The following is a 16159-nucleotide window of genomic DNA, read 5'->3' as shown; positions in this document are numbered from 1 at the left end:
GGGGATCTGATGAAGAGCCGCTGGATGAAAGTATGTCCCTAGTGGCCTCGGACGCTGAGGATTGGCCGGACTCACACCTCGACTCTGCCCCCTTGCCGTCTCTTGAGCCGATCGACTCAGAGCTTGTTCGCGTGCTCTCTAAGGCCGTTGAAGAGCTCGGCTTGGAGTGGTCTGCGCCTGAAGAACCAGCACGCAGCACCCACCCATTCAAGCCGTGTCGCACCACGTCAACCCTCGCTGGACGGGCTTACACCTCGGCCGGCCAAGCAGCTTCTGCCCTGCACTCAATGGCGGTGTTGCAGGTTTACCAGGCCAAACTTCTGCGTGACCTGGACCAGCCTGGGCAGGACTCGCCTGCCTTCAAGGAGCTGCGCTGCGCCACAGACCTGGCCCTGCGAGCCACTAAGATCACGGCCCAGGCAATTGGGCATTCGACGGCCAGCCTGATGGTGCTGGAGCGCCACTTGTGCTTGACGGAGATAAAGGACGCGGACAAAGCCATCTTCCTTGACTCGCCTGTCTCTCCTACTGGTCTCTTCGGCCCTGCAGTCGATGGGTTTGCTGAACGCTTCACAGTGGCACAGAAGTCGTCCCAGGCAATGCGACACTTCTTGCCAAAGCGCTCCAGCTCCTCCACTTCAAGCCGCCCAAAGCCTGCGCCAGCACAGCAGCCTCCTAAATCTGCGCCATCCACTACTCAGCCCGCACCACGGCCTGAGCACAGACAGCGCTCACGTTCTGCTAGACGCCACCCCCCTCTGAAGCGACAGGATAGTGCTGGACCCCGCGCCTCAGAAGTCGGCCTGATACCCAAATAAGGAAGAGGAGGAGGCTAAGTCCTGCCGCGGCCAGACCACCCTCCAAAATGCCTCCGTTCAGTTCCGGGTGCTCGAAAAAATGTGTGTTCTGCCTGTACAGAGCCTGTTCAAATGCCCTGGAAGTGCACCGCTGTTATAGCGGACATAATAAAAAACATTCTCAAAAAGAGAGCAAATTTCCTCTTCCACCCCTTATGTGCACCACAGTTCCTCACAGCGACTTGGTGCTCGAACCAATCTAGCCCCTTGCCACCCGGGCCGAGGCCTGGCAGGCCATCCCCGGAGTGTCAACTTAGGTACTAAACATGGTAAAACGAGGTTATGTACTCCAGTTCGCTCAGCGGGCCCCGTTATTCAACGGAGTGGTCCAAACCTCAGTAGAGAGCAGGGACGTGCACCTCCTACGCTCTGAACTGAACACTATGCTGGCAAAAGGAGCCATAGAAATGGTTCCCCTGGCTCTGAGCGAATCAGGCTTCTACAGCCGATACTTCCTCGTTCCCAAAAAGAATGGAGGTCTCAGACCCATCCTCGACCTCAGATATCTGAATCGGGCCCTGATAAAGTGCTTGTTCAGAATGATCACTTTGAAACAGATCTTCTCGCAGATTTGCCCAGGAGACTGGTTCTTTTCCCTGGATCTGAAGGATGCTTACTTTCACATCCAAATAGCCTCCCATCACAGATGATTCTTGAGATTTGCCTTTGAAAGGGTTGGAGTATCAATACACGGTCCTTCTGTTCAGGCTGTCTCTGGCTCCCCGCACTTTTACGAAGTGCATGGACGCAGCCCTCTCCCCTCTGAGGCAGATGGGCATACGCATACTCAACTACCTCGACGACTGGCTCATCCTGGCCCAGTCGGAGGCGGAGCTAGTGGCACACAGATCCCTTCTCCTCAGCCACTTAGAGTGCTTGGGGCTCAGGGTCAATTTTCCAAAGAGCCGAGATGGAGCCATGGCCAATTCCCCTGAGACGAGACATCCTCTCCCAAGCGGGAGGGACGATTTGACACCCCAAACTCGAGCTGTTGGAACTCCATGTATGGCTTCTAGACGGGAGCCTTCAGACCTCCCTGAAGATGTCCTGAACACTATCTCACAAGCCAGAGCTCCGTCAACGAGACGACTCTACTCCCTAAAATGGTCAGTCTTTGCTGCCTGGTGTACAGCCAGGGACAAGGACCCATTTACTTGTGACATATCTTTGATATTGTCTTTCCTTCAGGACTTAATGGATAGGGGCCGTTCTCCCTCTACCCTTTAAGTCTATGTCGCAGCCATAGCGGCCTCCCATGCTCCTGTAGCAGGACAGTCGATAGGGGAAAAACAACCTTGTTGTTCGTTTCCTAAAACGGGCCTAGGAGGCTGAACTCTCCCCGCCCCCACACAGTTCCCACACGGGACCTGTCTTTAGTTCTCAGGGGCCTTAAGGGCCCTCCCTTTGAACCGCTCCAGACTGTCGACTTATGTCCTCTAACGCTAAAAACCGCCTTATTGCTAGCCTTAGTATCGGTAAAGCGAGTGGGAAATTTACAGGCGCTCTCCGTGAGCCCCTCCTGTCTTGAGTTCGGGCCTAACGACTCTAAAGTTGTCCTGAAACCGAGACATGGATACGTCCCAAAAGTCCTATCCACACCCTTTAGGGCACAAATGGTCATTCTCTCTGCACTTCCTCCTTCCCGGGATGATCAGGAGTTGAACCTACTCTGTCCAGTCAGGGCCCTGAGGACTTATATCAATCGTTCCGCTTCTTTTCGTCAGTCGGAACACCTCTTTGTCTGCCTCGGTGGTCGTACGAAAGGTCTTCCGGTCACGAAACCTAGGTTATCCAGATGGATAGTCAATGCTATAGCGCTCGCTTACTCCTCTGTGGGCCTACAATGCCCCATAGGTGTTAGAGCACACTCCACGAGGGGCATGGCCTCTTCTTGAGGCAGCCGGCTGGGCCTCGCCGTCCACCTTTGTCAGATTTTATAATCTAGATGTCCCTGCATTACAAATGCAGGTTCTCTCTGCATAAACCTCACTAATGTGATCAGCTTATGAGTACTCGTTTATGGCCCTGACCAAAGTCCGGGTAATAACATATTTTTCCCTTTCCCTATATATGCTCTAGGCCCCAAGGGAGCTCCTAGAATATATAGGAACGGGAGGACGACTATAGTGTCCTCAAGTCCCCTATCTTCCGGGATGTGTTATGCTATGTGCATCCGTGCGAGCCCTCAGTGCTCCGCTCGAATGCTCTGTCATTCCCCCCTTCATAGTACGGCGTGATTGTATAATCTCCGTTTGCCAAGGCGAGACGGCCGCTTATATAGCCCGAGACCCCGCCCATCTTGGCGGGCTCGCTCACCATTGGCTCGTTTTCTTAAACTCCACGAACCAATGGTCGTGCAGTTTCACTGCGTGATTAAAAAAAGGCTTCAGAATCGGTGAAAACAGGAGTTTTCCCGTTGCGTCTTGCCTAAAAAGGCAGACGACGCAGTACTCCGTTCCGTTTCTAAGGGAATCGAGGTTACGTTAGTAACCGAGTACGTTTTGTCGTCTATCGCTTTAAATGCTCCCGAGCTTTAATGGCCGGTGGATTCTGATTGGCTGTCAATAGCTGCATCCGATTTCGGAGGACACACAAAAAAATGTTCTCAAAGCGATTCCAACGATATTGATTTCTATGTCGTTTTCGTTACAGCTGTTGTGTGGATTTCCCTATTCTTATAGAATTAGAATGATTATCAAAACGTTATCGTCCTTGGTATGAATGGGAAGAATTGCACAGCCATATTATGAAATCCGCCAAAGACACACGTAAATGTTAAAATATGAATTCATACGAATGACATTCTAGAGAAAGATTTGAACATTTTTATTGAGATCACACCTGGGAATTCCAGTGCACCATATTCGGAGAACAACAGACCTGTTAGTCAAAGACTTTGTCAATTTAGCACCTAAACAAAATCTTTTGGTGATAAATGCTAACTGCACAATATTTACACCAGTAATAATGAAATAATCTAAACAAAAATGTTCTGCGTTAAAAAGTGCTGAAGGTTTACAAGAGGCTTGACTGGCATTAAACAAAATGTTCGCAATGGACTTTAGCTTCATATCACATTCTTACAAAAAAATGAAGTCTATTTTTTACAACCATCATGATTCCAATTGGAATTTACAAAATACTTACAGTAAATCATTTTTATTTTTTGGCAGGAAAATGCTAAACATTTTAATGATCTTAAATGACTTCATTTTCTTTAAGCAAAACCTTTTTTTCCTTTTTATTTTGAGGTGTGACAGATTTTGTGAGATATAAAGTCCACAAAAAACAACCAACACGAAAGGCATTATCAGCTCTAAGTGTTGACATAATATATCTCTACTGAAGCAAAGACTGAAAAGCGAAATAAGAAAACTTAATTCACATTGATGTGATCTAGTTTGTTTTAGTCAACGAAAAAGAAAAAGAAAAAACATCAAAATGGCTTGTTCTAAACCTGAAAACAATCAAACATTTATGGGGAAAAGTTCTCAGTTCGAGACAAATCTCAAAAGGAAAGATATATTACAAAATCTCCCTGTTGAAAGTGTCGGTCTCACACTTTGCATGGATGAACCGCTGTTCCCCTGTTCTTGTGGCTTTGGTTCAGTCCGCACTGGTTTGGCAGTAGTCCTGATCCACTGAGAGGGGGAGGCGTCTCTCAAACCCGTGCGGGAGGTCCGACCCCTTCAGACCCCAAACCCAGAGATAAAAGACTTCAGATGAGACGTGAACTGATGCTTAAAATCCAAACGCTTCATAGTTCATTTAAACACAAACCTGTGTCTTCAATTGCCCTCCCAGGCGTCTTCACGCTGCTTAGCTGCCAAACGCTTTTGCTCTGGTTACAAAACGGATCAAATAAATCTTTTTTGAATCATTCACATATGTATTCATCATTCTCAGCTATTTTTTATTGCTAGTCTGGTAATGTCACCTCTCGCTTGCTTTAGTTTGTTCCTCTCTGCCTCTCGCTCTTCCTTGGTCTGGTTACTCTTCACACCCAGAGCGCCGATCACCAGTCGTCGCGCCAGAGCCGCACTCGTCTGAGGACGCTCTTTAGCCGGCAGCAGATAATCTACAAAGACAAAATCAGGTTTGTGGATTCAAGAAACAACAAATTAAATTGTGATTAATGCCGAAAACAGTTCAAACACAAGTAAATAAGAGCAACGAGGAGGAGTACCGGAGCAGCTACGCGCTTTGGCTTTAGTGGCGTTTGATGATTTGGAGAGAGGCCTGACCTTCATCATGGGGTTCTTCATCCTCAGAGCATCACGAGCTACACATACAATTAAAGGGGAAGGTTTCTCATTTTGGAATGTTTTGAATTGGTGTGTGATGCTACTGACTTTTAAGCTCTTGGAAAATAAGCTGGTTAAGTATTGAACTTAACACATTAGCTAGAAGTCAATTAAAGGTGCAGTAAGCAATTTCTGAGAAACACTGTTGATATTTAAAATCGACAAAACACAAACAAACACACCCCTCCCTTTATTGCTCCACCCCTAAAGTAACAAACAGGCTATACACAGGCAACGTCTAACAGTTGGCGCATCAGACAGCTCACGCAAGTATGGATGAATCAGCTGTGCTTCAACAACAACAGCGCATCTTGTTCTGTGAAACAAAGCATCAGAGTATCAAGCAGAAACAACGCAACCTCAGCGCCCATTTTCAGGCCTTCCTGCTTCATCTCTCCAGTGCTGGAAAGCTTTGTGGGTCCTAAAGCTCTTGCCTGATCATATCTCTTCTTTTTTAAAGTGATATTACTTGGACCTTTTTCTCTTTTGTAATGTTTGTAAGGTCTTTCAGCCTCTCTCTCTTTCTACAGTCTTTCTTCCTCTTGCTCACTCTCTCTCCTCCATCATGATTGGACACACCCCCTACAGCTGATTGGCTCACTCTCTCTCCTCCATCATGAGTGGACACGCCCCTTACTGCTGAATGGCGCACTCTCCTCCATCATGAGTGGACACGCCCCCTACTCTTGTTTGGCTCACTTTCTTCTCCTTCCTATGATGAGTGGACACACCCCTTTCTGCTGATTGGCTTACTCTCTCCTCCCCCATCATGAGTGGATACGCCCCCTACTGCTGATTGGCTACAAGTGTGTTGTGCCACCCGTTCTAAATGGTCTAAATGGTCTGAGCCACTTCGTCTTTTCTCCTATTTACACAACCAGGACTAAGTACAAAGACAATATTTTTTCAGCACACACACAGAACACACCTCTAGCGAAATATTCAAAAATTTTCGTTTTTCAACAGCGTTTCTCAGAAATCTTTTATACACTGATACAATTTCAAGTCCAGTGTTGCCAATTTAGTGATTTTGTCACTAGATTTAGTGACTTCCCCGCCCATTTTGAGACTTTTTTTCAAAAGTTTAGGGACAAATCTAGCAACTTCTTGGACAAACCTTATCTAGATTCTTATTTTGCCCACTGATCTATATTCATATTTATATAGATCAATGAATTTGCCATTATGATGTCATCTAGTGACATTTAGCTACCAGTTTTAGCTACTTTCAATTGGCAACACTGTTCCCAAACACATCAAAGAAGGACCAGGACCACCAGCGATTGACTGAGGAGACTTTACAAGCATCATAAAGCGACTCACAACATCAGGAAAATGCACTAACCTGCGATCGGACTGGAGAACAAGCCAAGTACATGTGTGTCGTCAATCCACTTGATGTCAAACCCTTTCTGCCTGAAAACACACATGTAATTAATAACAGCAGCAGTTTCTGTAGACAGCGGCTGCATCTGAAATCACATACTTCCCTACTATATAGTAGGTGAAAATCATGTGACAAAAGTAGTATGTCTGAATTCCCAGTACTCATAAAAGTGTAGGCAAAAAAGTTCCTGGATGACCTACTACTTCTGGCAAGATTCTGAAGTGTGCATACGACGGACACTTTACTATCCCATGAGGCCATGGGAGAGGATTTGTGAATAACAGTGAAGTGACGTAACTGACACTGGCTGGTCACATGATAATGACAGCATGGCAAATGTAGTACGTCCGGATTACATTCATACTATATAGAACATACTTTTTGTATCGTGCGGTTGTGAATTGATTACTTATTCAAAATAAGTACCTACTCAAGAAAGTATGTGATTTAGGATGCAGCCCAGGGCTTCCCAATCATTTCTGCCAGCCGAATCCCTTAGGCATAAAATATTTACTTGAAGTACCCCCTGAGATTATAAGTTAATTTATCAATAATTTACCAACACATTGACAGTCTCATGTATTTATGTTTTAAATTGAATCACTTTCAAACGTTAAAACCCTTTTATTTTGGTGGAAAATTGGTGAAATGCTGTAAACATCTGTCCACAAAAATGTTGTAAATTATGCAAACGTGACTGTAAACGCAGTGAACCTCACAGCTCTTGCAAAGATGGAGATTGTGAGAAGCAGCATTTACTGTGAACCGAGCCGCTCTGAAAACAGTTTATAAGCTGCACTTGTGTAAATGAACACAGTGCCATTCTACACTCCGAAACACGGTGTTATACTCTTAACTAAAATCGCAGCCTTTAATTTGATAATCATGATTTTATAAGATATAATCGCAATTTCAGTTTTATCTAGATTAATTGTGCTTTTCAATAACCATCGAAGCCCCAGCAGTTCCCTCACGAACCCCCGTTTGGGAAACCCTGCTGTAGATGATCTGAAATCAGTGCAATTCATGATCAGAAATTCACACACTGGAAAGAGCTGAAGGATCTGATCAAGTCCTCCGTCTTGAACTCGGACGGAAAATCGTAAATCTCAACGATGTGTGACAGTTCATCGTCCCGAAGCTCCACCTCTTCATCATCCTCTGGCGACCAATTATAGTAGTCGAAACGCGCCTCCTGTATGGCTCCCTCCTTAAGAGACATCTGAAAAAGGAAGAAGCATCTCAGTGTGTAGTAAATGCATTAATTTTGAAAGTGACATGTGAAGGCCAAGTATGGTAACCCATTTCAGACAGCAACATTCAGTGGCCCAGATCCGGCCCACATTTGACACGTGGATTACACGCGGACCAGATGTGGGCCGGATCTGGGCCAACATTATATTGTCGTCAGGGATACTTGTAATTTGTCCTCTGCATTTAACCCATTCAAGTCAGTGAACACACACACACTGCAAACTGTGGACACACACCTGGAGCAGTGGGCAGCCATTTTGTTTTGGGGAGCGACTGAGGGTTAGGTGCCTTTCTCAAGGGCACCTCAGTCATGTCCTGCCGGTATTGAGAATCAAACCTTCGGGTTACCAGTCTGACTCTCTAACCATTAGGCCACGACTGCCCCCAGTCATTATCATGTCACACTCAAAAATGTGTTTAGCACAGTGAGGTTGAATCAATTTTGTAACTCTTACCTCCTCCATCAAATGGGGTTCAAGACAGTCACCATCATCATTAAACAAAGAATCCCAGTTTTCCCCTTCATCCTCCTCCTCCTCCTCCTCTTTTGGCATCCCTTCATGTTCTAGAGCGCTACTTGTGTCCTCTGGTGCGTTCATAGTTCTGGACGTGCTGTCCATGTCATCTCTGGACTCATCTTTTTCTTGATTTTCTTTATCTCCATCTCCCCGCCCCCCGTCATCCTGTTTTACCTCACCGTTTGGGGTTTCTGTCGCTTTGGTTTTATCCTTCTTGTTCTTGCGGGCCTTGTCAGTGTACCGGGGCCTGGGTTTGGACTTGGGGTCCATTTTCTCAGCCTGACGTTTCTTGGGCATGTAAATTTCCATGGGGGGCTTCTTAGTTCGGGCAGGGGGAGCCGTTTTGGACCCCTCCTCTGGCTGGGCTGCTTCTGTCTCCATAGGGATCTGAAAGGAAAGTGTGTTTAGAATAGCTTACTACTCAAAGTATGGAGAATGTGTTCTATTTATAAATTATCTGCACGAATAGAATATTGTTCTATATTTGTCAAAGCTTGACCTTTTTTATTCCCAGTGTGCTCCAGAAGTCGTGATTTTGTAACATAACTTTTATGACTCATTTAAATCTGTCTAAAAGTACGACATTTTTTGGATGAAGTCGGATGAAAAAGGCTAAATAATATTAAATTTCCAAGATAACACAGACAGTATTTGCAATGTAAAATAAAAGATTAAGTGGCATACTAATGTTTAAAATGTTTACCGTTGCATACTGCTTAGTGTTTTACATACTATTAACGTTATTCAAAAATATTAAGCAATATGCAGTTCATATTCATAACATAAACACACATTTACTGAGCGTAACATCATTCAGAAAACAAAACAACTATTAAGTACTAATAGTAACATCAACATCACGCAAAACCTTCCAGGATAGTATGTTACGCTTTAGTATTATTATTCGCACTATAATTCTACTTACATCTCAATATTGTTCAGCTCGCCGAAACGTTGAAACCATGACCGGATGTTTGGAAACGTACGGACGTCATGACGCCAAGATCGAAAACCATTTATGGGAGTTGTAGTTTAATAGTGTAGTTTAGGAATGATGCGTGAGCGACGCACATTACATGTTATACAGTTTATAATTTCGTTCGTAAATTGCGAAAATCATAACCTTGGCATGGCCACGATTAAAGAGTATTATATGTTATCAATACTTTTAATACGTGGTTCAATAGCAAACGCTACATTTTATTAATTCACAGTGAACATCAAAATGATTAATAAACAATACATGCAAGCCTGATTATTTTTTTAGTCAAGTACATATATTTTAAGATGGTGAATTTATTATTTTAGTAAAAAAGTATTTGTTTGTTTTTGTTAGGGACGTAACACATCTGCATGCTGATCGTGAACGCCCTATTTTCTCTTTCTGGTTTGTGATTGGTCAAACCTCCACAGCTTTTTAAATACTCGACAGTGATTGGACAGTCGCTTACACAAGCGCTTGTGTAAGGCGGCTGCATTGAAGTTGTGTAAGGACCGAAAAAAGACAGCATATAAAACAGAAATCAGTCATCATTTTCCAAGCGTTTGAGTCAAGCTACTTGTTGGAAACTCTGGGAGCGCAAGTATCCTCTATAATCCAGCACAATCAGCACGACAGGTGGATATGACAAATTATTATTCATTTGTAAAGCGAAAATAACACTCTCTCTTTTGGGGTGTTGATGACTTTCAAATGCATGAACAAAGTCTCATAGATTTGCTTAATTCTGATCTGAAAGTTCCTTTGTTTGTTTTCTTTAACGCAAAATTACATATTTGTGCTGCTGAGTTGCATCGTCTCCTTTATTCTTCCTTTTAGTTGAATTTAAATCAAATTGCATAAATTCTTAGGTGTTTTCATTTTCTGTGTAAGCAATGTCATAAAGCTTTTAGACACTTATTAGATGTGATTCATATTGTAAGAATGAATACTGCTAAAAATGAAATACTGTAAAAATGTCTGCTGTTTGATTGGCAGGTGGAGATGAGGATGTTGTGGGCGTGTCTTCTCGGTTTGGGGCTGTCTGCTCTCTCTCAAGCTCAGCCCATGTTCTCTGTCAACACGGATACAGTTCTGCCTCCGGATGCTCTTCACAACCCCACCCAACTGAATTATGGGATGGCGGTGACAGATGTAGATGGAGATGGGGATCTGGAGGTGGTGGTGGCTGGGTAAAGAAACTCCAGCATGTAGTAAATAAAACAGACACACACACACATATACATATATATATATTTATATATACCCCTGAAGGTGTGCTGTGGTATCTGGCACTAAGATGTTAGCAGCCGATCCTTTAAGTCCTGTAAGTTGCAAGATGGAGCCTCCATGGATCGGACTTGTTTGTTCAGCACATCCCACAGATGCTCGATTGAATTGAGATCTGGGGAATTTGGAGGCCAAGTCAACACCTCAAACTCGTTGTTGTGCTCCTCAAACCATTCCTGAACCATATTTGCTTTGTGTCAGGGCACATTATCCTGCTGAAAGAGGCCACAGCCACCAGGGAATACCGTTTCCATGAAAGGGTGTACATGGTCTGCAACAATGCTTAAGTGTCAAAGAACATCCACATGGATGGCAGGACCCAAGGTTTCCCAGCAGAACATTGCCCAAAGCATCACACTGCCTCCGCCGGCTTGCCTTCTTCCCATAGTGCATCCTGGTGCCATGTGCTCCCCAGGTAAGCGACGCACACGCACCCGGCCATCCACGTGATGAAAAAGAAAGCATGACCAGGTCACCTTCTTCCATGGCTCCGTGGTCCAGTTCTGATGCTCACGTGCCCACTGTTGGCACTTTCGGCGGTGGACAGGGGTCATCATGGGCACCCTGACTGGTCTGCGGCTATGCAGCCCCATACGCAACAAACTGTGATGCACTGTGTATTCTGACACCTTTCTATCAGAACCAGCATTAACTTCTTGAACAATTTGAGCTACAGTAGCTCGTCTGTTGGATCGGACCACACGGGCCAGCCTTCGCTCCCCACGTGCATCAATGAGCCTTGGCCGCCCATGACCCTGTCGCCGGTTCACCATTGTTCCTCCTTGGACCACTTTTGATAGATACTGACCACTGCAGACCGGGAACACCCCACAAGAGCTGCAGTTTTGGAGATGCTCTGACCCAGTAGTCTAACCATCACAATTGTCAAACTCGCTCAAATCCTTACGCTTGCCCATTTTTCCTGCTTCTAACACATCAACTCTGAGGACAAAATGTTCACTTGCTGCCTAATATATCCCACCCACTAACAGGTGCCGTGATGAAGAGATAATCAGTGTTATTCACTTCACCTCTCAGTGCTCATAATGTTATGCCTGATCGGTGTATATCTATCTATGCAAATTGAAAAGTAGTGGAATGAAAAGGAATGATATTTTCCTCAAAGATAATGACGCTTAATTTTAAGACCGTTAATATTTTTTTTAGACATGGTCTTGATATGTTTCATAAGTGTCACTCATAAAGGCTGTTGCTCTCTGTCCATTGTCAGGTATAACGGCCCAAATCTTGTTCTGAAATATGACCGTACCCAGAACAAACTAGTGAACATTGCAGTGGACGATGGTAGTTCTCCCTACTACGCCCTGAGAGACCCGCAGGGAAACGCCATCGGAGTGACGGCCTGCGATGTGGACGGAGATGGCAGAGAGGAGATCTACTTCCTCAACACCAACAACGCCTTCTCAGGTACTCAGAAAAATGTTTGTCCCGTACAGACCCGCAAAACAAGCACTGGCTAATTTAACCAAACTAAACTCTTTGAAGGTCCGGCGACTTATGCAGACAAACTTTTCAAATTCCGTAACGGTCGTTTCGAGGATCTACTCGGTGATGACATCAACGTGCAGAGAGGAGTGGCCAATCGTATGGCGGGACGCTCCGTAGCTTGTGTTGACAGAAAGGTACTTAATTATTAATCTCCTTATTAATTATTGTGCAAATATTAAAATTTGTTTTGCATTTAATTAATTCATTCTGCTGTAGGGAACAGGTCGATATTCAATTTACGTGGCGAACTACGCCAGCGGTAACGTTGGGCCGCATGCGCTCATAGAGATGGATGAAGCCGCCAGTGATGTCGAGAAAGGCGTCATCGCTCTGTCTGATGTCGCGCCACAAGCCAACATCAATAAGTACACAGGTCAGACACACACTGTCATGTTTGTTTATATTATGTGTAAGACTTTATATGTCGCATGTTTGATTCTATTTGAGTCTTTACTGTCACTGTTGATCAAGTTAATGCATCCTTTCTGAATGAAAGTAATTATTTATTTAAAAGAAAATCTGACTGACCCCAAACCTTTGGACGGTAGAGTAACTTGTTATGAAATATTATTGTTATAAATGTTGAAAATCAAAATGTTATGTTATAAGGTGGCCGTGGTGTAGTTGTCGGCCCAATCCTCAGCGACGCAAGATCTGACATTTTCTGTGACAATGAAAATGGACCCAACTTCCTGTTCCAGAACAACGGTGATGGAACCTTCAAAGACGTGGCGGCCGAGGCAGGTGAGACACCTGACTTTATACTTACAGAAAGATTTTCAATCCTATGTCAGTCTAATGTCTTCTGTTATGATGGAAGGAGTTGAAGACAGATATCAGCATGGCCGAGGTGTGGCGCTGGCTGACTTTAACGGTGACGGAAAGACGGATATAGTTTATGGCAACTGGAACGGTCCACACCGCCTGTACCTGCAGGACAGCCAGCAGAGATTCAAGGTGAGACTCACATCTTAGCAAAAAACCCTTTCCTGAGCATTTTTGACTTGTTTTCCTGTTAAAACATATAAGATAACAGATATATTTACATAAGAAGCAATACTGTATAAAATATTAATATATCTTTGATATAAGTATATTTTGTCTTATTGCACTAGCAGATTTTTTTCATTTGTTTTAAATATAAACATGTTCAAAATCTGCAAGTGCAAACTGCAAGTAATTATTTACAGTGTGCTATAATCACATGATCTGTAAAAATGAATCAGTGTGTTGTGCTGTTGTAGGACGTCGCCACACAGGCCTTCGCCACTCCGTCACCCATTCGCACCGTCATCGCAGCCGACTTTGACAACGATCTTCAGCTTGAAGTCTTCTTTAATAACATCGCTTACCGAGGAGACGCTCCCAACAGAATCTTCAGGTACATCAACTAATTCAAAATATCAATAAACACTATAATAGAATATGAATAATACTAAAACAACACTGCCTTGTGGTTGTTTAGGGTGTTGAGGAAGCAGAATTCTGACCCTGACATCATCGAGCTGGATGTGGGCGACGCCTCTGAGCCTCAGGGGCGGGGCACAGGTGAGACCACCTGACTAACATCACATGACCAGAGCCACTTCCTGTGTAAATAAACAGCCTTATTTCCTTCTTTAACAACTGATAACTTATAACGTGGTCTTCACAGGTGCCACAGTCACAGACTTTGATGGTGACGGTCTGCTGGATTTGTTGGTGGCTCACGGTGAGAGCGCCTCACAGCCCATCTCTGTGTTCAAGGTCAACCAGGTATGCCAGAAAGCGTATTTCCAATGTAAAAATCCCTGACTATTCAGAATTTTGGACCTCACTGTATATGTATACGCAGACAACAATATAGGGTCGGCCCAGATCCGGCCCACATCTGGCCCGCGTGGAATCCACATGTACCAGATGTGGGCCGGATCTGGGCCGACACTATGTTGCTGTCTGGGTTATATTGAAATCCTGTGTAAATGAACATTTTTAGTCATCTCAGCACCTTTTGTTGTTCACTCTGCAGGGCTCCACCAATAAGTGGCTGCGTGTGGTGCCTCGTACGCGTTTTGGGGCGTTCGCTCGTGGAGCGAAGGTGGTGATGTTCACGAAACACAGTGGCGCACACACTCGCATAATCGACGGAGGGTCTGGGTATCTGTGCGAGATGGAGCCTGTGGCTCACTTTGGTTTAGGTACAAGCAGTTCGTCTACATCTTACAGTTTCCACAAAAATATGAAGCAGCACAACTGTTTTCAACATTGATAATGATCTGAAATGTTTCTTGAGCAGCAAATCAGCATATTAGAATGATTTCTGAAGGATCATGTGACACTGAAGACTGGAGTAATGATGCTGAAAATTCAGCTTTGATCACAGGAATAAATTACAGTTTACAATATATTCACATAGAAAACATTTCAAATTGTAAAAATATTTCACAATATTATTTTACTGTATTTTTAATCACATAAATGCAGCCTTGGTGAGCAGAAGAGACTTCTTTCAAAAACATTAAAACATCTTACCGACCCCAAAACTTTGAATGGTAGTGAAAGGGTGTTTTGTTATGACTCATTTTATCTCTCTAACACTGTAGTCATTTGCATATGGGATTCAATTTCATTGGCTCTTAGGAACCGATGATGCCACCAGCATTGAAGTCTATTGGCCGGATGGTCGCTCCATCGCTCGGCCGCTCGAGTCTGCTGATATGAACAGAGTCATTGAGATCGCATATCCTAATGAAGGGGAGGAGTCAGCCCTCACATCTGACGCACAGGTACGGATGCATGCAAATAAAGAGGAGGAGTCAATGCACAGCTTACACAGGCAGGTATGGAGATATGCAGATCAGGAATAGTGTAGACATTTAAGAACAAAGTACAAACGTATTTTTCTGATGGTCAATGCTTGAATAAAATGTTCAGAATACTAAAGCACAGCTCTGTATTGATGCTTTGCAGTGTGGAGAGGGATTCACAGTGAACACAAACGGCCGCTGTGTTGGTAAGATCACTATCACACTATCAGATGATAATTATCTGTGAATGACATGCTCAAAATCCAAAATTAACATGCATCAAATGTGAGTAAAAATGGGAGAAACATGCATTTCTGTAAATTCTGTAAATCATACAATTGCTGATATGAGAAGTGCATTTTGTAATAATAAAAAAAAGTAGTAATCTTATTGTCATAGTACAAAAATATATATATTTTAGTACTGTAGTGCAAAATACAATTCATTACTAGTAACAAACATTTAGGCTCATGGCATTTTCTCAATCACAAAAACAGGCATTTAGTGACAACCTAATTTTAAACCCTATATATGCCTGATTTGCATATTTATGAATATGTATATTTAACTGCTCTGATTGGCTGATGATAAGGTTTAAGATCAACAGCGCAGGTCTCTGGAGCAAATTTTCAGTAAAAGAGAAAAGATTTGAAATTGATACTGCAAAGGATGATAATGTGATGGCTTCTGGGAGTTATTCTTTAAGTATGCTTGAATAATTGTAAAGCTATGAAATATTTATGTTCTCTCTCTTGCCCCTCAAACAGTGACAGCCTGAGTATTTTCAACTGGACATTACATGTATCATCATCATCTCATTAAATCAGTACTGTCAGATGTCTGATGTCACAGTTTCTGATACTGAACTCCTTCACTTATTCAACCACAGACGCACAATCTTCTACTTCTACCAAACACTTGTGCTGTTACTCCATTGCATTTCTACTGAAAAACTAAATCTGAAAATAACATTTCTATGCTAACTAAATCTGAAAATGTTTACATCGAACACCAAACGTTCCTCTTGTTTTCAGTTTTTTTGTTTACTTAACATTGGAATAGTGTGCAATAAAAATAAAGCGATTGTGAGCACACCGTCTGAGTGTGATTCTGTCCTCTTACTATGTTCGTTCCCTTCCTGCAAATACACTTCACAAATACTTGCAAAGAAACATCAAGCAGTACATTGAATTATATTTAATATTTTGAAGTAGAAAGACTGAAATAGTATTTTCTTGTAAACCGTATTCCGATAATCTTTCTTTTTTTTTTACA

General features: G+C 43.5%; 2 protein-coding genes across 4 annotated transcripts; one reads left to right on the top strand and one right to left on the bottom strand.

The window, feature by feature from the left end:
• Nucleotides 1-3659: 3659 nt before the first annotated feature.
• On the bottom strand, nt 3660-9387 carry r3hcc1l (R3H domain and coiled-coil containing 1-like). 2 transcript variants are annotated; one of them, XM_051899798.1, is made up of 8 exons: nt 9246-9387; nt 8258-8707; nt 7595-7770; nt 6507-6577; nt 5044-5139; nt 4795-4935; nt 4638-4724; nt 3660-4544 (listed from the first exon to the last, which is right to left on the bottom strand). In XM_051899798.1, exons 2-8 carry the CDS (start codon nt 8699-8701, stop codon nt 4519-4521), a joined length of 1041 nt encoding a protein of 346 aa, XP_051755758.1. In that variant the 5' UTR covers nt 8702-8707; nt 9246-9387; the 3' UTR covers nt 3660-4518. The 2 variants fall into 2 exon arrangements, with proteins under 2 accessions (XP_051755758.1, XP_051755768.1); XM_051899808.1 differs by having other exon boundaries at nt 4638-4698.
• A 370-nt stretch (nt 9388-9757) lies between these two features.
• crtac1a (cartilage acidic protein 1a) lies at nt 9758-15981 on the top strand. 2 transcript variants are annotated; one of them, XM_051899783.1, is made up of 14 exons: nt 9758-9938; nt 10299-10492; nt 11821-12017; nt 12096-12232; nt 12315-12471; nt 12708-12842; nt 12919-13055; nt 13343-13479; nt 13564-13646; nt 13753-13853; nt 14107-14275; nt 14718-14863; nt 15048-15090; nt 15652-15981. In XM_051899783.1, the coding sequence occupies exons 2-14, from the start codon at nt 10305-10307 to the stop codon at nt 15660-15662; spliced, it is 1641 nt and encodes a 546-aa protein (XP_051755743.1). In that variant the 5' UTR covers nt 9758-9938; nt 10299-10304; the 3' UTR covers nt 15663-15981. The 2 variants fall into 2 exon arrangements, with proteins under 2 accessions (XP_051755743.1, XP_051755732.1); XM_051899772.1 differs by having other exon boundaries at nt 14718-14917.
• The last annotated feature ends 178 nt before the right edge of the window (nt 15982-16159 follow it).

Source organism: Ctenopharyngodon idella, chromosome 1 (genome assembly GCF_019924925.1).
Source record: "Ctenopharyngodon idella isolate HZGC_01 chromosome 1, HZGC01, whole genome shotgun sequence".
Classification (NCBI taxonomy): domain Eukaryota; kingdom Metazoa; phylum Chordata; class Actinopteri; order Cypriniformes; family Xenocyprididae; genus Ctenopharyngodon; species Ctenopharyngodon idella.
The sequence above is the reverse complement of the archived record's forward strand: the minus strand, read 5'-3'. Positions and strand labels throughout refer to the sequence as shown.